The sequence below is a fragment of the Nicotiana sylvestris genome, chromosome 12 (assembly GCF_000393655.2).
Source record: "Nicotiana sylvestris chromosome 12, ASM39365v2, whole genome shotgun sequence".
Lineage (NCBI taxonomy): Eukaryota > Viridiplantae > Streptophyta > Magnoliopsida > Solanales > Solanaceae > Nicotiana > Nicotiana sylvestris.
The window spans coordinates 86,353,782-86,377,833 of record NC_091068.1 but is presented as its reverse complement, the minus strand read 5'-3'; the positions used below and the strand labels follow the sequence as shown (position 1 = coordinate 86,377,833).

Here is a 24,052-nt window from a genome sequence, read left to right as displayed (position 1 = left end):
TAATACGCCAAGCCGAGGAAGGAGGGTGAGCAGCGGTGTATAATCCGAGCCCCCTCTTGAGCAGTAGTATATAATCCAAATACTTCTTCGGGTCGGAGGAAATCGGTCCTCTGCTTCATCGCCCCGGGCTCACGGAGATAGCACCAACACCAACAATAACAACAATAACAATAATAACAACAATAACAAAAACATCGAGGCAGCACAACTCCATCCAACCAGAGAAGGTCCGGGTGACAGGCTGTAGCACGCATGATGTCGTCGTAAAATCTTGAGGCCATGAGCCTCAAACATGGCGAAACAACAAAGAATAAAGATAGCAAGAAAGGAGGAAAGGATGGATATCGGAGGAAGCTTGGATGAAAAATTGATCACAAGGCGCCCCATTTATAGAGAAGAAGGGCAAGATAACCGACGATGCCATTATCGCCCTCGAAAAACTTAACGATAGGCGCATTCAATGCGTTCATGGGAGCAGAATCAATGGCAACATTATGACCCCGAAGAATGAGGAATCACGACACGTCGAACGACCTTGAAAAAGAGAAACGGTGAAACGTTTCGGCACTCACGAGGGGTTGCGTCATCAGCACAATGTCATTATGGGAGCCTATAGAGTGGGATGTCAAAATCATTTCTTATCGCTTCTCTCTGAGAAACGCGGAGACTATCTGTATACGGTGAAATCGGGGGGACCTATTTCTCGTTAACAAAGTGCTTCAGGAGATCGCCTCGGAGACTCGAGACCTCGAGCGGAATACTTCCCTCAAGATCTGTCGACACCCGGCCTGGAAATAATGTTGGCCGAGACCCCGACGAGCATGGGAGTCTTCCGAAGAATGCATCCGGAGCCGATTAAGTCTACCTGGGCAGCCTAACGTTAGTCTACGTATACGTCATGAAGCTAGTTAGCTGTCACATCCCACTTCCTTTATCACTCAACGTATCTTGTACTAAGTTTGGATCCCCCCTCCCTCTTGTGAAAGGAGAATCATTAACACTCTGTAAGGGGCACTTCAACTATTCTTCAGAAGATCAATAACATTTCTCTCTCTTTTCTCTCTAACTCACTCGCCCGAGGCTACTCTTTTCATTTATTGCTTTCATACTTGTTCTTAATTTATTGCTTGATATTGGCCATAAAGAGCCTTCTTTAATTATATCTTAATTGTTATCCCCTTCCCGGTTACCCCCGATAGCTCGAGCTTAAGCCGGGTATCGACCTCGAGGCCTTTCATCGATTAGTCCGAAGCCCGGGCAGCAGGCCCATCGGTTTGTTTATTGCCCCGTTTTAACTTGTATTGCGTCATTAAACCTCATACGCTTAGCATCAACTGCTCTAGCAACTAGCATAAAAATAGATCACGTATTTTTAGAGTCTCATTTACAAATTCAATTGTTATTACCATTTTCACGGTAAACAATCACCCTTCGTGCATTAACACTCACAAAATCATATCACGACATCACCCTTCGTGCATTAACACTCACAATAGCAAGACACGACTTTACCCTTCGTGCATTGACACTCTTCCTCACCTAAACAATGAGCATCAACAAAAAGGGAGATATAAACATCAAGAACAAGTCTTACGTCAACATTCGGTTCCACAATACCAGCCTCAACTTTGGGCCAATACTCAATCAATACCAAAATCCGTACACATAATAAGATTGATCAACACAACGATTATCTAGTTTAAGAATGATTAATATGATCAAGGAAAGCAACAAATACAAGAATAAGACTCACTCGAATGCTATGACTCGACAACAACGCATATGCACTTGTCACATCAGCTATAGGTTGTACCTAACAATCAAATACGTAGCAAATAAATAAATAAGACCAATGTTAATCACGACACTTACCTCGCTCCAATGAGGATCGGCGAAACAGAAAAGGGGCAGGTAATGAGCATATGGATTCTATTTATGGTATCAAATTTAAATTGATGATCTTTTCATGATCTGATAATTAGAAATGTAACGATTCTATTTTAGGTGTCAAAACCAAATTTGGTAAGTGTATCCGAAACCTTATAAAAGCTGCCCTCGTGACAATTTGACTCTTCCAAAGGTAGGGGTCTAATCATTATAAACATTATTGCCCTACATGCCACACTCCCGCGCGATTCATTACTTAAACAATCATTGAACTAATGAAGGTAGATGAATAAGTTACTTTTTTGTTTAAATCAGAAAAGCTAGTTATCATTGTTCTTTGACTCAACATATCTTCTTCTTTTTTTTCTTTTTGGTTATTTTACTCAAAAGATCATTCAAGCGAGAAAGTGATACATTCAAACTCTTTTTAATGATGTGGCGCTTTCTTTTTTAAGCCAAAAAATAGAGAATATTACATCTAACTTATTTTAACCAAAAACATATATTCGATCCAAGACCCAATTAAATTTCTTTATATGATAAACAAATGCTTAGGGTGTAACGCTATCAAATACCAAGAAAAGTGATTTGCTCATACGATAAGAGAGTGTATCCACGCTCTTTATCACATCAACATCCAAGAGAACAACAATTGTCAAATAGCATACTTTAGGGGGCTAATTAAAACTATAAAATTAAAACTATAAATAGTTTAAAGATGCAATTAATTATTCGTGCCAAACTTAAGAGTTTTTAGGTATTCTTCTTAAAAAAACCCAAAATTAAAATTTTTGGAATTTGTGATTTTTAAATATTTCATGTTATTTTTATAATTATCAAATTAAAGAGGGCCATTATGGGTAAAAATAAAAAAATTAAGAAAAATTCAGTTGAAAATAAAAAGATACAATTCTTTTTTTAATGAAATAATAAAAACCTAGTGCCACATAAATAAAGAGATTACTATAGCTTAAGTTATATATTTGATAGCATAATTTTTTTTAACACGATTAGTATAATTTTGGAACTTGTAATTTTAAACCTATCGTGATATTTGTATGAATATAAAAGTATATTATTTAGAATAAAATAAAAGGTTTAATGTTACATAAAATATAAAAATCAATTATTGTCTTTGGAATATAATGGGCTAATAAATAAAATGATGTCACTTAAAATAAATAGAAGTACTATAATTTAAGTTATATATTACAATAAATTACATTATTACAACAATTAAGCCACTGACAAATGATCCGTGAGTTCGGATCTCGCCACATGCAAATCTGCGTATTGCATCTGATGAAAACATATCTTTGTCTAGGTATCTAATACTTTATTTATGTATAGAGACTCAAATATAGTTGTGAATGATAATGTAATTTTTATAAGCTCTGGTCTCTGGCTTTGCTTAAGAATTTGCGACTTAGGGTGTGTTTGGCATGTAGGAAAATATTTTTCGAAAAATATTTTCCAATTTTCCCATGTTTGGTTAGCTTACATGTTTTGAAAAACATTTTCCTTATGAACTCAAAATGTTTTCCTTATCAAGAGAAGGGAAAATATTTTCCAAAACTCCTTCTCAACCTTCCCCACCATATTCCCCACCCTCACCAACCCACCCCACGCCACGCCACGCAGCCTACCCCACCCCATCCCCTCTCTCCAAAAACGTTTTTTGTTTCTTTTCAAATTTAGTTTTTTTCGTCACCACCCACCCTACCTCCCTCCCCCTCCCCCCTCCCCCCAGAAAAAATTAATTTTTTTTTTACTTTTTTTTTTTTTGTAATTTCAAATTTCTATTTTTTCATTTTTCATTTTTTCATTTTTCAAAAAGTTTTTTTTTCTACTTTTTCTCGAAAAAATAATTTTTTTAATATTTTTACAGTTTTAGTTTTTTCATCTTTCGGTTTACAGTTTCGAAATTTTACAAGTTTCAAAGTTATGAGCTCGGAGGTTTACGTGTTTGGAAGTTTACAGGTTTAGAAATTATGAAGTTCGCGGTTTCGAAAGTTTAGCGGTTCAAAAGTTTATGAAATTTGTGGGTTCAGAAGGTTGTTTGTTCGAAAGTTTATGGCTTCATGTTTATTGTATCTAAATTATTTATAATACTCTTGAGAAGTTATTTTCCTTAATTTGCGTATCAAACACCAGAAAATGAATAAGATACTACTTGATTTCCAAGGAAATATTTTTTAGAAAATATTTTCTATGGAAAACATTATCCGTTATACCAAACACACCCTTAAATTGGCATATGTAGGAAAATGATTTTCACTCATTTGTAATAATGGAGTTTCATATTCTCATATAATAGGTAAATAGTTAACCTTGTATTCCTAGCAAACCTGTTTATCGGGCGGGCTGTGACGGGCTGAAGGGGAAAAAAACCAGCTCGTTCGGTTAGCGGGCGGGCTGTTTAGCGGGCTGGGGTAATGAGCTGGTGGCGGGTTGGGAAATTTCGGGTTTTTTAGGGCCCGTTCGGGTTCGGGATAATCGGGTTCGGGTGGGCTGGGCTAATGTACATTTTTCTTAATTAAATTTTATTTTTCTTATTCAATGTTATTGATACTTAAGTATTTGCAAACTTTTAAGGCTTAGGATTAAACTTTGAAGTTTAAAGTTTTAAATTTGAAATTTGTATTTTAAAATTATAAAATTGAAATTAGAAAGTAAGTGTCTACAGAAAATTATTTAATAAGATCAATAGGCAATATGTAAGGAACAAACTCCGAAGGCTTTCATTTTATATTCTTAATACTTCAAATTAATTTGCAAGTTCTTTTTTGATTTTTTGATTTTTGAACTTGCAAATTAAAAGTTTACAACAACTATAAAAAATAAGAAATCGTACATCACATATTTTGCATCATTTTTGTAAGTTCTTCCATGTCACCCGGGCTCATAACGGGCTGCAGCCCGTTAACACCCCGTTAACGGGTCACGGGCTACGCGAGTTCGGTGCACCGTTGAGCTGAACGTGTTCATCCAAAACCCGATCCCCCTACCAATCCGTCCCAGCCCGCCCTATATGCTACAGTACCGGGCTAAACCGGGCTGAACCGAGTTGAAGCGGGTTAAAAACGGGTCAGCCCGATCCGATTAACAGGTATAATTCCTAGTGATAGTGGGATTGTCTACGTGTATTAGGAAAAATTAAGTTCATATATGGAATTTATTGTAAGATGACACATCATGACACATGGACCGGTCAAAGGATGATAGCTGACAAAGAATAATCAAAGCAGCACGAGTTTCATCAGGCACGGGCAGATATTCAGGGAAAACGAGAAAGATAAATCGAACTTCTTTATGATCGAAGAGAATGAATATGATAGCAAAAAGGTATAGTTACGTATTGTTAGGCATTAAATACGGAAAACGTTAGAGAAGAAGTATTGACTCAAATATGATTACCAATTGTAACGTTACATTAAATGCCATTAATTGTCAATAATAGCTCAATTATGACAGAAACAAAACGTATTACCTAGAGGTAGCTATAAAAGGAGAAAACTGGTCATTTGTAAGGATACGAAATACTATTGAAATACATTGATATTTAGTTATTATTTGTCAATTATTCTTATTTCTATTCGATTATCAGTAACCCGAGTTCTTCTAAAATAAGCTTTGACCAAAATCCCAGTTTTTAGTTAAACAAATTGGTTCCGTTACCGGGAATCTGATAATCATTTACTTTCTTAGTCAAATCCTTCATCAAAAAACTGGTCATGTCGAATGTCAACGACAATAACCAACATAATTTACCACCCCAAGATCCTCAACATCAGGAGAATGATGCAAATGACAGGACCTCACTTCCCTCACCACGTGATTCACAACGATAGTCACAAGAGGGAACTCCAGATGGCTCTGAAACAAATAACGTGGTTGCAAACCAAAACAGATTTGAGGCGAATCAAAATGTTGGAGTTGCGAACGAACAAACACTCGATGATTCTCTGAAGAATCTAATTGCTTAGCAAGTTAGTAATGCTCTCCGGACTTTTACCAGCCAGTTACCAGTTGCGCCACCAACACCAACTCCGAATCATAATACTTTGGAAACCCACGTTCTGGGCTCGTTAATTCTGGCACTGGTAGAACTCCTAGCGAGTCTCGTGATGGCGAACCAGGTAACATAGTTAATTCTGATGTACAAAATTTAGTTCTAACCTTGCAGAAGCAGCTCAAGGAGCAAAACGATCGCATAGAGCAAATACCTGGAGTACCGCCTGTGATCAAAGGAATAGACATGGATAAATACTCACAATAACCATGGAAGTCTAGTGCTTCTCCTATGCCAATCTCGAAGAAGTTCAAGATGCCTGATATCACAAAAGTATGATGGCACAACTGATCCACGAGACCATGTGACTACATTAACAACTGGTGTGAAAGGCAACGATTTAACCAAACAAGAAATTGAATCAGTATTGGTCAAAGAATTCAGTGAAACACTCACCAAAGGAGCATTTAAATTTTATTCTCTCTTACCCGAAAATTCTATAAATTCTTTTGCTGAGCTTGCAGATTAATTTATCAAAGCACATTCGGGAGCTCAAAAAGTTGAAAAAAGAATGGAAGATATTTTCAAAATCAAGCAAGGAGATTCAGAACTGCTTAGAGAGTTCGTGGATAGGTTCCAGCTTGAAAGAATGACGTTACCACGCGTATCTGATAACTGGGCAGCTATGACTTTTGCCAGTAATTTGAATGAGAAAAGCTCAGAAGCCACGAGACGACTCAAGGAAAGTTTGCATGAATTTCTAGAAACAACCTGGAATGATGTTTACAACAGATACAACACGAAGCTAAGTATAAAAGAAGACACTATCTCCCGATCTTAGAAAGAGGAGAAGGTAAGTTCGAGACGTACAGAAACCGAAAAAGGGTCCGCTAAAAATAGATACGAACCATATATGGGCCCAGTAGAAAAAGACTCACGATCAAAGCAGGATAATTCAAGGTATGATCATAGATCGAGGAATAGAGAGTCGGGTTCATCATTGAGGTTTGGAAATGATCGAAACACCGAGAGACGCGAGATAATGATAGGAACTTCAAGGTAAGATTTGGCGGTTACAATTTTAATGTCAGCACTTCAGAGTTAGTAGCCGTATTAAGAAGCATGGGTGATAAGGTGCGATGGCCAAAAGAAATGAGATCAAATCCAAACAGATGTAATCCTGATCACTGGTGCGAATTCCACAACGATCATGGTCACAAAACAGCAGATTGTAGATTGCTACAAGGAGAAGTCGACCACCTATTAAAGCAAGGGTATCTCACCAAATTATTTAGTGAAAAAGGTAAGCAAGCTTACATGAAAAATAGGCAGGATCCCCCTAAACCTCCTTCTCCCAAAAGAACCGTTAATGTTATAAGCGGGGGCGAAGAAATCAATGGCATGACATATACAACAGCCAATAAAGTTTCCAAAGTTACAATTACCCACGGGAAGTGGGTCCGACATATTTTGGAGGAAGAAAGTATTACATTTGATGATGCAGATGGCGTGCTAACTCCATACAACAATACGCTGGTAATATCTCTACTTGCACATGATACTAATGTGAAACGAGTTTTGATTGATCCAGGTAGTTTCGTGAACATTATTTTGCTAAGAGTACTAAACGAGATGCAAGGTGAAAATAAGCTAGTACCTAAGGCACATACTTTGTCTGGATTCGACAATTCAAGCGTTGTGACAAAAGGGGAGGTAACACTTACAACATTCGTAGAAGGGGTTGTCAAAGATACGAAGTTTCAGGTGGTAGAGATGGAAATGGCTTACAATATGATTCTCGGGAGACCGTGGATCCACGAGATGGATGTTGTTCCGTTTACCTTACATCAAGTTATTAAATTTCCATCACCATGGGGAATACGTCAAATCTGTGGGGATCAACAAACATCCCGTAGCATCAACTCTGTAGCAGATTCAAGTATGAAAAATGAAGAAAAGTAGCAAATACAGAATCCAGTTCAGGATACCACGACACAAGCCTCAACTGAACAAGGGTGAACAGATGTGGACTCAAGGCCCGATTCCATTCAAGAACCAGAAGAAAATGAAAATATCAAAACAACGGTTGAAGAACTAGAGGCTGTAGAGTTATTTGCACAATGGCCCTAAAGGAAAGTCTACATTGGGGCCAACTTAAGCCACGACATGAAAGGTAAGTTGATTGAATTTTTAAAAACTAATGTGGATTGTTTTGCCTGGTCCCATTCTGATATGATAGGAATACCCCCGGAAGTAATGACTCACAAGTTAAATGAAGACCCACGTATCCACCTGTCAAACAAAGAAGAGAAAGCAGGGGACTTTCAAAAATCAGGTGATTCAAGATGAGGTTCAAAAACTATTAAATATTGGGTCTATCCACGAGGTAAAGTATCCTAATTGGTTAGCCAATACTTTAGTAGTACAAAAAAAGAATGGAAAATGGCGAGTTTGTGTAGATTACACCGACCTTAACAAAGTTTGTCCTAAAAATTCTTTTCCACTATCACATATAGATCAACTAATTGATACTACTGCATGACATGAATTGTTAAGTTTTTTAGATGCGTATTCAGGGTATAATCAAATCAAAATGGATCCCCTAGATGAAGAAAAAACTTCATTTATAACAGACAGGGGGACTTACTGTTATAAAGTAATGCCCTTTGGTCTCAAAACCGCTGGTGCCACGTATCAAAGATTGGTGACCAAAATGTTCCAAGAACATTTAGGAAAAACTATGGAAGTCTACATAGATGATATGCTTGTTAAATCTCAACAATCAGGGGATCATATATCACACTTGTCTGATACATTTCAGATCTTACGAAAATTAAATATGAAGCTAAATCCCCAGAAATGTGCATTCGGCGTGTCATCAGGTATGTTTTTGGGTTTTCTTGTTTCTAACCGTGGTATTGAAGTAAATTCCACGCAGATTAAAGCCATTGAAGAAATTCCTGACATACTTACAAATAAGAAAGAGGTGCAAAGACTAACGGGAAGAATTGCAGCCTTGGGAAGATTTATTTCCAAGTCATCAGAAAAATGTTTAAAATTCTTTTGGCTCTTAAAAAGAAAGACTAGTTCGAATGGTCCGAGGAGTGTCAACAAGCGCTCAAAAACCTGAAGGCATACCTGTCAAATCCACCGTTGCTAGCAAAACCAAAGGATGGGGAAAGGTTACTTATCTATCTAGCTATTTCAGAAGTAGCGGTGAGTGCTGTTTTAGTTCGTGAAGACCAAGGTAAACATCCTCCAATTTATTATATTAGCAAATCATTATTAGATGCGGAGATGCGATATCCTCAGTTAGAAAAGCTTGCACTTGCACTAGTCATGACATCTAGAAAACTAAGGCCTTATTTTCAATGCCACCCTATTTCCATAGTAACTGCTTATCCATTGCGTAATATATTACACAAACATGAGTTATCAGGTAGGTTAGCCAAGTGGTCCATAGAATTGAGTGAATACGACATCACATATCAACCTAGAATCGCGATAAAATCTCAGGTGTTAGCAGTTTTTTTGGCTGATTTTAGCCATGGGATACAACTAGAAGCTGAAAAGGAACTAAGAGTGTTCAATGGTCTAATCCGGGAATTTGAACCTTATTTACTGATGGCTCATCTAATGTGAAGGGGGCAGGTTTAGGAATTGTTTTGGTGCTACCTACGGGTGAAACCATTGGACAAACCATAAAATGTCATCCTATAACTAACAATGAGGCAGAGTATGAAGCTGTGATTGCAGGTTTAAAACTGGCACGTGAACTTGGCATTGATCAAATTGTAATCAAAAGCGATTCGTAGCTTGTAGTTAATCAAATGCTGGGGACTTATACAACTAGAGAAACGTGAATGCAACAGTACTTAGAGAAGGTACGAGATTTGGTTAGGCAATTTCAAACTTGGAAAGTTGTGCAGATACCAAGAGAGGAAAATGTCGAGGCAGACACCTTAGCTAATCTCGCATCTGCGGCAGACGTGATGAATAACGAAAATGCTTCTGTAATTCATTTGTTTTATTCATTACTCGATCATGACAAAAATGAGGTAAATTTCAATAACTCAACCTGTGATTGGAGGAATGAGATTGTCGCTTTTTTGCAGTATGGAACCGTCCCTGAAGATAAGAAAAAGGCTCACGCGCTTCGTAAAAGGGTGCTCGGTACTGTTTAAAGAAAGGCAATATTTATCGTAAGATGTTCGATGGTCCCTTAGCAAAATGCCTCGGGCCTTCTCAAATAGAATATGTAATGAGAGAAATACACGATGAGCATTATGGAAATCACGCAGGAGGAAGATCATTAGTAGAAACCACGATTAGAGCAGGCTATTATTGGCCCAAAATGGAAGAAGAAGTAGAAAATTTCGTGGCTAAATGTGATAAGTGCCAAAGATACGGTAACAACATGCATAGACCTGCGGAGTTGCTACATCTGGTTGTTGTACCGTGGCCTTTTATGAAATGGGGGATGGACTTTGTAGGTCCACTACCACAAGCAAAAGGCAATGTAAAATTCCTGCTAGTACTTACTGATTACTTTACTAAATGGGTAGAAGCAGGTGCTTTTAAACAGGTACGAGAAAAGGAGGTCAGAGATTTCATTTGGCGAAATATCATATGTCGATTCGGTGTACCAAAGGAAATTGTATGTGATAATGGCCCGCAATTTATAGGCACTTAAATCACAGAATTTTTTCAAAGTTGGCAGATTAAAAGGATTACTTCAACACCTTACCATCCTGTGGGTAATGGACAAGTTGAATTGACGAATAAAGTCATTATAAAAAATTTGAAGAAACGGTTGGAAGAATCCAAAAGTAATTGGCCAGAATTGCTACCTAGTGTTTTTATGGGCATACTGCACAACATCAAAAACAAGCACGGGTGAAACACCATTTTCACTGGTGTACGGAGCTGAAGCATTGATCCCAGTGGAGATAGGGGAACCTAGCACGAGATATACACAAGCGACTAACGAATCCAATGAAGAAGAAATGCAACTAAACCTTGATCTACTTGAAGGAAAAAGGAAAGCTGCGTTAATAAGGATGGCAGCACAAAAACAAGTCATGGAACGATATTATAATCGGAAAGCTCGCCTAAGATATTTCAAGACTGGGGACTTCGTACTCAAGAAGGTTTTTCAGTCCACAAGAGCGGCTAACGCGGGAAAATTAAGTCCAACTTGGGAAGGACCTTAGAAGATTCATGGTATCGCAGGAAAAGGAGCATACGAGCTGGAAACAATGGATGACAAGATATTACCTTCACATTGGAATGCCGCTTACCTGAAGAGATACTATTTCTAAGGAGTACTCACGGTCAGGTATCCTCATTTTAAAATTTTATTTTTGAATTGTTAAAATTTTATTAACAATTTTAGATGATAAGAAAAAAGCTAACCTGTACTAAATGATGAATTAGGACCTGCGAGGCACATGGAAGAGAATAAATTCCCGGTCTAGGGTTACAACTATTCTGATAGAAATTAAGACGGGTTAAGCAGTCTTCATCTATAATCGTACCTCCGAGTCCCGTATGTTTTATTCCTTTTAACGAAAAGGACAAAATAAGAGGAGTAATCAAGTGCTCCAGACTTCATACTTCAAAGCTTAAACACTTGCGGGACTATATAATATATATATATATATATATATATATATATATATATATATAGGCATATGTATAAAGAAGGCAAAGAAGATTGAGGAATAATCAAAGTTCAAGTCAAAGCCCGAGAAGTTTACTCATTGAATGAGTCAAGTGCAGAGCAAAGTTATGAGCCAATAACATAAAGCCAAAGAAAACCTTATCATAGTTAGGTTAAAGGCAATGTACAGAAACGGGTTATAAATAAAAACCTTGTGTTTTGTTTTCTTTTTTCAAATATGTTGTAAAGAAAACAGTTACAAGAAAGTTATAGAAGTTATTTAAATACATGTAAAGATGTTATTTAAAACTTGACAAAGTTCAAATGAAAACTTTATCAAAGTTATTTAAAGAAACATGTGTATTCCTATTTCTTTTATCATACATTTACACCATTATGAAGTTAAGACGTCTTCTTCATTAAGTGTCGAATATAAAAAGGGCCCTCTTTTATAAAATTCATGATTAATTTAAATATTCATGAAGTTAAGAAAGCATTTTATGAAATAAAAGTGCAGATTATTCAATAAGTCCTTAAATATAAAGGCAAGAATGAGCAAAACAGAAGTTCAAAATAACTAAGTTAAAATAGAAAACTTCTTAATATTGAAAAGTTTAGACTAAGTATGAACTTAGTCATAAACTATGAGTCACTTATACAAAATGCCCCGAAAAAGATATGGGGACTTGATGTTTTCAACAAACCCTCAAATGGGACCAAGGGTTATAACCACATTCCACCAAAAAAAAAAGGGAATCATATATTATAAACTTGTCACTGAGGAGTTGAAGAAGGAACCAAAGTAGGGTCACCAGCAGCAGTAGACTCAAGTTGACTTGAAGGAGTTGGAACACTCACCGTACCCATATCATCTTCAATATGTTCAGAAGTTTCAACCACGGGAGAGGGAAAGTCTTGGCCTTGATGAGTCTTTTCAATAGTTTCTCTTATTTTAGCTAACTCAGCTTCCAAGTTAAAGTTCTTTTGGCTAACTTCCACAAGGGTATCATTGCGAGTATTTAAAAATGTCCAACTCACTTCAATTGCAGTCTTATCCTCAAGAATCTCGTAATCTTTCTCCCATTCAGCAATTTCACTTTTAAGCTTCTCATTCTCAGCCAAGGCAGAATCATAAGAAGTTTGAAGAGAAGCACGTGAACTTTCTAAGGAACAAACCTTATCAGAACACTCCCGGAGGTCTTTTTGAGTCTGAGTCAGAGTTTGCACAAGTTCACTGGTATACACTTATTTCTCACTTAAGAGAGCCTTCAACTCTCTGATCTCTTCACTAGCCTTGGAGAGTTGCTCGGAAAAAGATGTTTCGAGAAGATTCTTGTCTTTACCAGATTGGTTTGAGGAAGCTTTTTCAACCGCCAACTCTGAAGTTAAAACCCTCAACTGCTGCTCTAAGGTGCACTTGCTTTCTTCTAACACTTCCATGTCAATTTGAAGGCTTTCATATTGTTCTCTCCGGTTATCCGCATCAATTTGATACTTATGCATTAATTGCTCCATGTGGGAAACCCTCTTCATCATTTCTGTACCAATGAGGTTGATCTAAAAAAAATATATAGAGAAAGGGTAAGAACCATAATGGAAGAAAGGAATAGTAAATCATTAAAAGGAATACCTTTAATGATGACTGCATTATGTCGTTCATCCAAGTCAAAGAGTTGTGGCTCTCAAACTTGGCTCTCTCGATTGGACCAATTAGGGGTTTCAACCATACATCAGCCCCACCTGATTTTCTCAAAAGATTACCATCGGCAGGAACCTCGATGATAACTTGTTTCATAACTCCACTTCCACTTGAGCAGCCGGGGGGCGGGGGGGATCATCATCGGAAATCACCAAGGTAGCCTCAACAGGCTCGGTTAGAGGAACAAAACAAGAGGGAGATGATTCATCATCTGAAATAATGCGTCTTCTAGCCCGTGGTCTTTTTACCAAAGAACCCCCATCTTGTTCTTCCTCTTTTTTAGAGTCTTGACCAGAAGAAGCTTTCCTTTTCGATGAAGAACCCAAAATTATTTCTTGGGCCCTTTACAAAGAAATTTTGGAAGCTACGACATCCTCAACAGTTATGCCTCGAATGGGAAACCCTGACGAAAATAAGGGTCAAAATAATTTCTAAGTAAAGAAGTGAACAAAAATACAAAAGATATAAAAAGCACTTACCGTGAATTTTCACTTTCCAACCAAACCGATGAGAAAGGTTTTTCCAGGATCTACCTTCCATCGGGGCAACACTTAACAGCTTTCCTACCTAACCACGAAAATTGGGAATTTCATCAACAACTCCCATGGTTGCTGAAAAAGAAGAGGAAATTAAAATGACGACCATCAAAATTGGGAAAGAGGTATGAGAAAGTTATAAAAAAGAAAACTCACGTGCAAAATTCTACTTCTCAAGAAAGGGAACATTCTCGTCACCCACTAAACCAACAGTGGGGGCAGCAACAAATCTGGCATACCAGCCACGATCCTTATCATCTTCTTGACAAACCAGAACTCTTTTACTTCTCGCTACTAAAGTAAAGATTCCTTGACGAAAAAGTTTGGGATAATAGAGATGGATCAAATGAAAGAACGTAAAAGGCATGCCAACCATGTTGGCCAAATGACTCAAGCAAGCAACAACCCTCCACACGATGGGGCCAATTTATCCTAAGCAAATATTGAAAAAGCGATAGAATTCGATGATAACAGGGTCAATAGCATGTTTAAAATTCAACGTGAAAGGGTATGTATAAACAAAAGAAAACCCAATTAAATAAGAAGTGATTCTTTGGTTGGCATTGGGGATTATAATGGGGAAGTCATGACTCCAATGGCAATCTCTACGAACTACAAAAATCAGGCCTTCAGTGATCTGAGTCGGGTAAATGTCAGCATGATCTAAGGAAGACATTTGGTTTCTGATGGACTCTCTATCATTGTAAAAAGATAATCCAGCAAGAACAATTTCATCCACAAAAGGTTCACGAAGAGGTTCAGTGGGTTCTTTACTCCTAGATGAAGATCTTTGAGAAAGAGAACCTCTGGTTCTAGAAGGTGGAGTAGATCTCGTCGAAGGAATAGAAGGACCTCGAGAAGATGAAAACCCTAAACTACGAAGTCTTCCTCCTCTCCTACTTCTAACAGGAGCAAGAGGAAAGTTGTCAACGATGGGGACTCTCCGAGGGTTAGAGTTTGAAGAAGACATAGTAGTATGAGGAAGAAGAAAAATAAAATTGAATACTCTAAACCTTTTGTGAAAAAGACAAAGGTAAAAAGTTATATTTATAGTCAGAAGTAACCATCAAAGGAAAAGGCGCAATGATGGAAACGTCATAATGAGAACTGTCGTTTCATAATTGGTGAAGCCTAAAAAAGTCTTAAAAGACGCTGAAAGATTGCAGAATCAACCAGGAGACGCCACGTGTTATGGGCATTAAATGAAAGTGACAGATGAAGCGATAGTTCCAGAGAAGAGTTAATGGCGGAAAATATTCCCGCTTTAAATGAGATCCACTTTCCAAATATTCTATTGATGAATAAATGGCAAGTGGATGGACTATCTGTATTAGGAAAAATTAAGTTCATATATGGAATTTATTGTAAGATGACACGTCATGACACGTGGACCGGTCAAAGGATAATAGCTGGATAAGAATAATCAAAGAGGCACGAGCTTCATTAGGCACATGCAGATATTAAGGGAAAACAAGAAAGATAAATGCTCGAACTTCTTTATGATCGAAGAGAATGAATCTGATAGCAAAAAATGTATAGATACGTATTGTTAGGCATTAAATACGAAAAACGTTAGAGAATCAGTATTGAATCAAATATGATTACCAATTGTAACGTTACACTAAATGCCATTAATTGTCAATAATGACTGAATTATGATAGAAACAAAACGTATTACCTAGAGGTAGCTATAAAAGGAGAAGACTGGTCATTTGTAAGGATACGAAATACTATTGAAATACATTGATTTACTCTGCATTATATTCAGTTATTATTTGTCAATTATTCTTATTTCTATTCGATTATCAGTAACCCGAGTTCTTCTCAAATAAGCTTTGACCGAAATCCCAATTTTTTGTTAAACACTACGTACCCATGCTTATATGATCAAATGATAGATTACCCATTGTATATGTTTTACAAATTAAATCAATGCATAAATTGCTCAAGATGACAATTTAAAACATATATTGCTCCATAGTATCAAACAAAAGAGTAGCTTGTCGAGTCACATTTGATCTATTGTCTGCAGTCTTACTTTTATATTTTTATACGAAGTTATTTTCGTGACTTGAACTCGTGATCCCTTGATTACATGACGACAACTTTTACTATTACGAAATATTATGATCAAACTCATCTGGTAATATGCGCGATGAAAGAATCAAACTCTTTGCGAGTGACACCACCTTCACCCACAGCCTTCTTGACACCAAAACCCAACTCTTCTGCCCTCTTCCTCATCTCCTCTCCTTCTTCCGATGCCATCAAAATTCTCACTGCCATTTCAATCTTAGTGGACACAATTAAATCATCTCTTCGAGCCCAATCCTTTACAACAATCCCAACTTTTAGTATTTTCGTTATCAACACTGTGTTCCTCGGTTGATCCGAATGCATCGGCCATGCTACTATTGGAACTCCCATAGAAATACTTTCTATGCACGAATTCCATCCACAATGACTTAAAAAACCTCCTGTCGAAGAATGTGCTAATATTTCTAGCTGCGGTGCCCAATCTCTTACAATTATTCCTTTTTCTTTCGCTCTCTCTTCAAACCCTTTTGGCAATTCAATTTTTTTAATAAAATCTTTAGAGAAAACATTCTCTTTATCTGCATCTCTCAATACCCAAATGAACTTTTGCTGACTTTTCTCTAAGCCAATTGCTATTTCCTTGATTTGTTCATCAGAAAATGAAGAAGTGGTTCCAAATGACACAAAAATCACCGACTTTGGTACTTGTTTGTCCAACCAAACCAATGACTTGTGTCGTTGTTGGTGGGTCTCTTGGATAACAACAGGATTAAATGGGCCAAGAGCCCACTGCTTTTTGCCTTTACTAATTTGTTCCTTAGACAGCAAATCAAGAAAAGTATGCTCTATAGCTTGTGAGGTGTTATAAATCTTACCAGAATTAAACTTACTATACTCATGTTCAGATTTCATAAACTTCTCAAACTCAGGACTAAAACAACCTTCATTTGAAGGAAGTTCTTTTATCATATCAATACCAAAAGGCCTCCCTATACTTTCCCATACGTACAAAAACAAAGTGAAGGCTGAAACACTGTGGAAAGTGTAAGCTTCTGCATTTGGAATGGTCCGAAAATCTTGAACCACAGACCCCATTAATGAATCATGAATAATAATAATTCTTCGATTTTTATGTGATAGAGAGTGTAATATCTTGGCAACAGGTTTGCGAAGATTAGAGGAAATTTGGGAAGAAGGTGTAAGATGTGAAGGGAATTTGATTGAGGAATTCGAGGGAGAGTTAAAAACTGGGGTTGAAAATTCATGGAAATGAATATTGTTTGTTGATAAAGGGTTAAAACCGTGAGCTCTTAAATTGACTTGATGGCTATGAATTTTAGTGGTAATATAATGGGTTGGTATATTATAAGATGAAATGAGACGAGAGAGATGAAGAAGTTGATTCAAGTGACCTTGTGCTGGAAAAGGAACCACCACAACTACTACTTCTTGTGGCAAAAATTGACCATTTTGGCTATGGTTGCAACTAGGGGCCATTGGGTTGGAAAGAAATATTGCATTGAGTTTTTCTGGTTGGGGGTAGAGAAGCTTCATATTTATAGTGATAAATTGGAAAGTTTGGGTTTCATAGGGGTGGAGTCGTCGGACTTAAATCTCAGGCTGAATCTAATTTGTTCAGAAAAATTTGTTTCCTTTTGACGAAGTAAATTGAGGAAAGGTCATTTTCTATGTGTGATACTTGTTCCTTCTAATTCAACACATGTAAAGTTCTTGGAATTTCATTGTCTATTATGTCGACTTAAAATGTATGATTTGCAAATTGCAAAGGCAAGAGTTTTTCTATTAAAAGTGCAATTTTTCTTGTCCTAAGAGATCGTTTAGTCGTGGTGAGATTGTAATTTAAATCATAGTGTTACGACATCAAATTTTATCCGTTTACTGGTTAATGCTGTTTACTTAACCTTCTCAAATTGCCCTATAAAGTATCCGGAAAAAGAAAAGTAAAAGAATTTCTGTTTCGAGTATGACATTTGAATTTTTACTGTGTCTTCTATATACATACATACATACATACATACATACATATATATATATATATATATATATACATACATACATACATATATATATATATATATATATATATATATATATATATATATATGTATGTATGTATATATATTATTTTATTTTTTGCAGTTTACTTTTCTTAAACATAAGTCTCAAATTAAATGAAGTTGTCATGAAATCACATTTAGCAAATTAAAAGACGGAAAAATGAAAACAAATATTAATCACATGGCCCAACCCCAACTATCCGTGTTGGAATATTCAATAATCGAAATGCATGTCGACTTGGTGTTTTGCTAGATGGTCACGCATGTGAATGAGGATGAAACTATATAACACTATAGATAGGCGAATAGGCAGCTAAATTATTTTTAATGAAGGAATCATGTTTAATTTTATCATTCGCAATCTGGAATCCAATGAAATAATGGTAGAAGTTTATTCCCATGTGATGACTCCGAATCTGTTAGCGTCCTGTTCTACGGTTTAAGGTCTCAAGCAACTTCGTATTATGTGTTATGACTTGCATGTGTAGTCGAGTTCGGTTTTCGAATGATTCGGGATAAATTTGGAAGAATGATTCTTGTTCTAGAAGCTTAAGCGGTAAGAGTTGATCGAAATTTAACTTTTGTGTAGACGACCCCGGAATGGTGTTTTGATGATTCCAATAGCTTCGTATGGCGATTTTGGACGTATCCGAATTTGGATTTGGAGGTCCGTAGGTTGATTTGATGCATTTTGGCGAAAATTGGAAAGTTTACGGTTTGGAAGGTTGAGAGGTTTGATCGGGAGTTGACTTTGTTGAAATCGGAAAGTTGACGGTGTGATGTTGGTGCATGTCCTGTTGATCCGCTTCTGCGGGTGGGGGACTCCAAGTGCGAGATTGCATCAGCGGAAGAGTGATCGCAGATGCGAGTTTGAGGCTTTAGTAGGTCATCCGCTTCTGCGGCATCGCAGATGCAATGAGAGGCTCGCAGGTGCAAAGTCTAGGCTACTAAGTGTAGACCGCATGTGCGAGTGTATGGATTGCAAAAGCGAGAGCGCATATGCGCAATTTTGTCCACAAATGCAAAAATGGCTGGGCAAAATGTTTAAGTGTTGAGGGTTTGAAGATTTATTCATTTTTGGAGTTGTAGACGTCGGCTTTGGGTGATTTTTCGTGGGGTCTTCAAGGAATTCATTGGGGTGAGTGTTCTTTACCTGAATCTTATTATATTTCATGAATCCGTTGTTATTTTCATCATTTAATTAGTGATTTAAGTTTGAAATTTGGAGAGAAATTGTGAAAACTTCTTAGACTAAACTTTGGAGATTTGAAAGGTAATTTGAGGCCAGATTTGAGTAATTTTGATATGGTTAGATTCGTTATCGAATGAGTATTCGGATTTAATAATTTTGGTTAGGTTCCGAGGCACGGGCCCGGGGTTAACTTTTTATTTCTCTTTCAAAATCGAAGCTTTACTATCATAAATTATTTCCTATGATTTTTATTTATGATGTTAAGTTATTTTGGATAGATTTGAACCGCTCGGAGGTTATTTCACACGAGAATGTCATTTTAGAGTATCAGGGGCGAAGCTACTTTGGTTGAAGGGTGGTCAACTGACCACCCTTCGCCAAAAATTTATACTACATATAAGGTAAAATATTACTTGTTATTGATTAAAAATAGACTTTGAACACCCTTGCATAGCCCACTGGCAAAAGGTGTTCAAAATTTGAATACCCTTATTGAATTTCCTAGCTTCGCCACTATCGGTCTAGCTTCTTTGAGGTAAGTATCTTGCATAATTTTTTGTGGGGGAACTATTCCTTAGGAATTGAGTTATTTGTGCTAATTGTGTCATATGAAGACCGTGTACGCGAGGTGAAGAGTATGTGCTCGGGCTTATTTTTGGAAATTTGACCGTTTTAAGTTCTTAGGTTCTTATGTCTATTAAAAAGGAAGTTGTCTTATCAGGTTAAATCCTCCATTTACTAAATTTATACTTACGTGTCTTATTTGGAGTTGATCGATTCATGTTCTACCCTTGTTGCGAATAAATTCTTATGTGCCTTAATTGAAGTTGTCGCCCATTTTATTGCCATGTTGTCTTTTCCGTAATTGCTCATCCTTAATTAAAGTTATCTATGTCTTTTCCGTAATTGATTATTCTTAGTTGAAGTTATTGATGTCTTCTCCGTAAATGCTTAACCTTAATTGAAGTTATTGATGTCTTTTTCTGTAAATGCTTAATCTTAATTGAAGTTATTATTATCTCTTCTATAATTACTTAACCTTAATTAAAGTCTTGTTATCCTGTTCCTTATTGAGTTATCTATTTTTGGAACCTTTGATTTATGCTATCTCTCTTATCGTCAAGTTGTACTTAAGTGGAATTATTGTTACACATTATATCTCCCCTTGCTGAGCTATTCTTGTTGAAACCATTATTACCTATGGTGTCTTCCATTGTGAGCTCGTTCGTCCGTTTCTTTGTGTTTTGTAGTTCTTATGTTGAGTTACTTGCGTACTCTCGTGTTATTATTTTTGTTGTTGTTGATGTACTCAGTGTTGTTGAGCTGAGGGCTATGCGTGGTTGTGATACTGAAATTGCTTTGAGGAAAAGTTGTGGCATATGGGCTCATGTGGTGAAAGACCTTATATTGTGTTGTTATGTTTTTGGCACACGCGATATTGTTGAGAGGATTTTCAGAGTGTTCGCACGTGAGTTGTCCGTGCTATTGCTATTATTGATATTTGCACATGCGGCGTGACATGGCGGACTATATATGTAGGTTTGCACATTTGGTGAGACAAGGTGAGAATATTATTATGCACGTGCTGCGAGACAAGGCAGGCATTTACTTTACTGCGCATGTGGTGAGACAAGGTGGGCTATGTCGGGATATGATTTGTGACGACTTGTGATGGCCTGAGGGCATTGTTATTGATGATATTTGTGGTGTGGTGTGCCCACTTCTTGTGTAAGTTATACATTTTACATTTTGTGGTGTTATTTCCTATGAGCCCTTCGTTGTTTCCACTCTTACTTTTAATTTGAGTTGGGATAGAACATTTGCACAAGGATACACATAATTAAACCCATATCGGTTTAAGAAGATGAATCCCGGTGTTAGGACCATTTACATGTACTCTCGTTTACTTGCCTTCTGTGGAAGAGTTATCCTTATGGCACGTGAGTTATTCGTGCGGATATGAGATATTGTCACTCCCTTGGCAGGTGAGTTGTTCGTGCAGTTGCAAGTTGTAATGTGGGTACAAGATGCCAAGAGATTAAGGTTCACGAATTGAGACCCGTGAAATGTGACTATGAGGTGAAGCACCTCGGGAAAATCCTTGAACAAATTTTTTGTGGAAGCGGTTGCTCTTATTGAGTTGTTGCCTGTTTTCTTACTTGGTTTCACTGGACTTAAATTGTATTCATCTCACTTCATAGCGTTATTACCTCTTTGTTCCATGTTGCTAATTGTTGCTCTTAGTTTTCTATTACACGAAATGTTTTGTTATTATTATCATGCTTAGTTTTATATTGATATTGTCCCATGTTAGTTTCACATTTATACTTGTACAAGTTATCATGTCTAGTAGGTGTTTTGACTGTTCCTCGTCACTATTCTACCGAGGTTAGTCTTGTTACTTACTTGGTATCACTGTGGTGTACTCATGCTACGCTTTCTGCATATTTTTGTGCAGATTCAGGTACTTCGGAGTTGGTTGATCACTAGCTAGCTGTTCGGGTTTTGCTGTGGAGACTCAAGGTATACATGTCGTCGTTTTCGCAGGCTTCAGAGTCACCTTCTGATATTGTACTTGTACTATTTATTGCTATTTCGGAATAGTTGAAATTAGAAGATTTGTCCTAGTAAACTCAGTAGAGCTTATGACTTGTACTACCGGTTTTCGGATTATTGGCTTGTATAGAAAAAATTCCCGTTTCATATTTAATAGTTGTTGGTTATGTTTGCTATTAATTCAGTAAGTATTAGGCTTACCTAATCCCTAAGACTAGGTGCCATCACGACATCCTTCAGAGGGAAATTGGGGTCGTGACAGAATTGTTAGATACATGTCATTCGCAAAGGCAGATCTAGGATTTCAAGAGGATGAATGTACTATTCTAAAGAGGTGGATCTAGAATATACATTTGATTGGTTTTATTTTAGTCTCTTACCTTAAACCCACTATACTTCTAAAATTATAGGTTCAAAATTACATTATTTTTGAAATTTTACTGATCTGACATATACATCTATACTTCGTATCGAAAACAAGACCATTTGAAGTGACATTTGAACCGTCAGTTTCACTTGCAGAGATGCACCCAATAATTATTGTACTATGGAAGTCCTTGAGCATGTGTGCACGCACATATATTTAAGTAAATTTGAAGAAATATAACATTGTTATATATGGTTTAGGGAGAGGCATGGATTCACGTGAACACATATCCTAAGACCTAAGATACGCCCTTGGTCATTTGGTTTTGTATGCATATTACTTAAATATGATTAAGTAGTATGTATTAAAATCTAATTTTTTTAATTTGATGCAGATACTGAATGCGCATAACTAGTTACCATGAAACGATTAAAAATAAAGACCACTACGGGAAGAGTAAAACCAACGTCTTCTTTCCTATTAAATCAAACTAGACATTATTGAATTGGTTTGCTCACGATTCACAGATTTGATTGGTTAGATCATTACTGATGAAATCAGTCTAATATTATATTATCATGGGACCATAACTAAAAAAATTGATTGATTTAGCATATCAAGTGAAAAAGATCATAACCACAAGGACGTTATATGAAAAAGTCAAGAATTGACTAGAATACTAATTAAAGTACCTCAAATAACAAAAGTAGCTATGAATATCCACGTTAAATTGCATCAGTGCCAACTTTCAGTCTTTTCTATTGTTCATTAATTCAGATTTGAGCAAAATATTAAGCAGAGGAGAAAAGAAATAATCAAAACGAAAAATCCTATAGAAGAGTAATCCAAGCATCTATATCAATATATCTATATATATATTAAAGCAAGAAAATTATCATATATAATTAACATTATGGTTAAGCCAAATGACAAACTAATAAATGTCAATAGTATATGATAACTTTATTCTATATTTGATTATTATAGTTAAATACAAATAATTTATATAATTTATATATAAATACAAATAATTTATATATATATATATACAGAATTTGAATTAAAAGATAATTTTGAATTTATAGATAAAGTTCTAAAATTCGAATTTAAATTAAAATTTATCTTTTTTTTTAATCATGTTATCATATGCAATGATGTTAGGAACTTTTGTTATTTTTTTGATTATTTAAATACTACGTTGCCTCTAGCAAAAAAAAAAAAAAACTACTCCATATAACTATAAAACTCTTTCACATTTAAAATCCTATAAGTATAGCTCTTTGAAACACTATAGCTAGATTTGAATAAAACGAATTTATTTTAAAATAAATGTAATATATAGGGTACACGTCTATGTTTATCTAAATAACAAAAAAGAATTCACAAAGCGAAATAAAAGTTACCATATATAATTGACATTATGGTTAAGCCAAGTGTCAAGCTAATAAATGTCAATAATATATGGTAACTTTATTCTATATTTGACTATTTTAGTTAAATACATACATATATATATATATATATACACACACACGGAATTTGAATTAAAATATAATTTTGAATTTATAGATAAAGTTCTAAAATTCGAATTTAAATTAAAAATAAAATTTATCTTTTTTTTGTCATATTATCATACTTAATTCAGTTAATGATCATATGCAGTCATGTTAGGAACTTTTGCTATTTTTTTATATATATATATATATATATATATATATATATATATATATATATTGTGACGACCCAAAAGGTCATCACTTGTGTTAAAAGTAAATTCTGCGTTCTGAGGCCTTAAAACCCTCTTTCAGCATCACCTCGATTTGCGTGTGCAGTCCAGACACGTAGCCAAAAAACTATTATGTGAAAATCTGTGAAAAATGATAAATTTTGCCTTTAAAATGGATTTAAGTTGACTTCGGTCAATATTTTGGGTAAACGGACCCAGACCCGTGATTTGACGGTCCCCTAGGGTCCGTAGGAAAATATGGGACTTCGGCTTATGCCCGGAATCGAATTCCGAGGTCCA

The 24,052-nt window shown here is 36.1% G+C and overlaps 3 protein-coding genes across 3 annotated transcripts; 1 reads left to right on the top strand and 2 right to left on the bottom strand.

Annotated features, from left to right (window-relative positions):
* The first annotated feature begins 7,021 nt into the window (after positions 1-7,021).
* On the top strand, positions 7,022-7,861 carry LOC138883317 (uncharacterized). Its single transcript, XM_070163998.1, has one exon. The coding sequence runs from the start codon at positions 7,022-7,024 to the stop codon at positions 7,859-7,861; it is 840 nt and encodes a 279-aa protein (XP_070020099.1).
* A 4,474-nt stretch (positions 7,862-12,335) lies between these two features.
* On the bottom strand, positions 12,336-13,356 carry LOC138883316 (uncharacterized). Its single transcript, XM_070163997.1, has 3 exons — positions 13,192-13,356; positions 12,855-13,118; positions 12,336-12,770 (listed from the first exon to the last, which is right to left on the bottom strand). The coding sequence occupies exons 1-3, from the start codon at positions 13,354-13,356 to the stop codon at positions 12,336-12,338; spliced, it is 864 nt and encodes a 287-aa protein (XP_070020098.1).
* Positions 13,357-15,675: 2,319 nt separating this feature from the next.
* LOC104227175 (zeatin O-glucosyltransferase-like) lies at positions 15,676-17,597 on the bottom strand. Its single transcript, XM_009779351.2, has one exon. The coding sequence runs from the start codon at positions 17,385-17,387 to the stop codon at positions 15,933-15,935; it is 1,455 nt and encodes a 484-aa protein (XP_009777653.1). The 5' UTR covers positions 17,388-17,597; the 3' UTR covers positions 15,676-15,932.
* Positions 17,598-24,052: the final 6,455 nt, after the last annotated feature.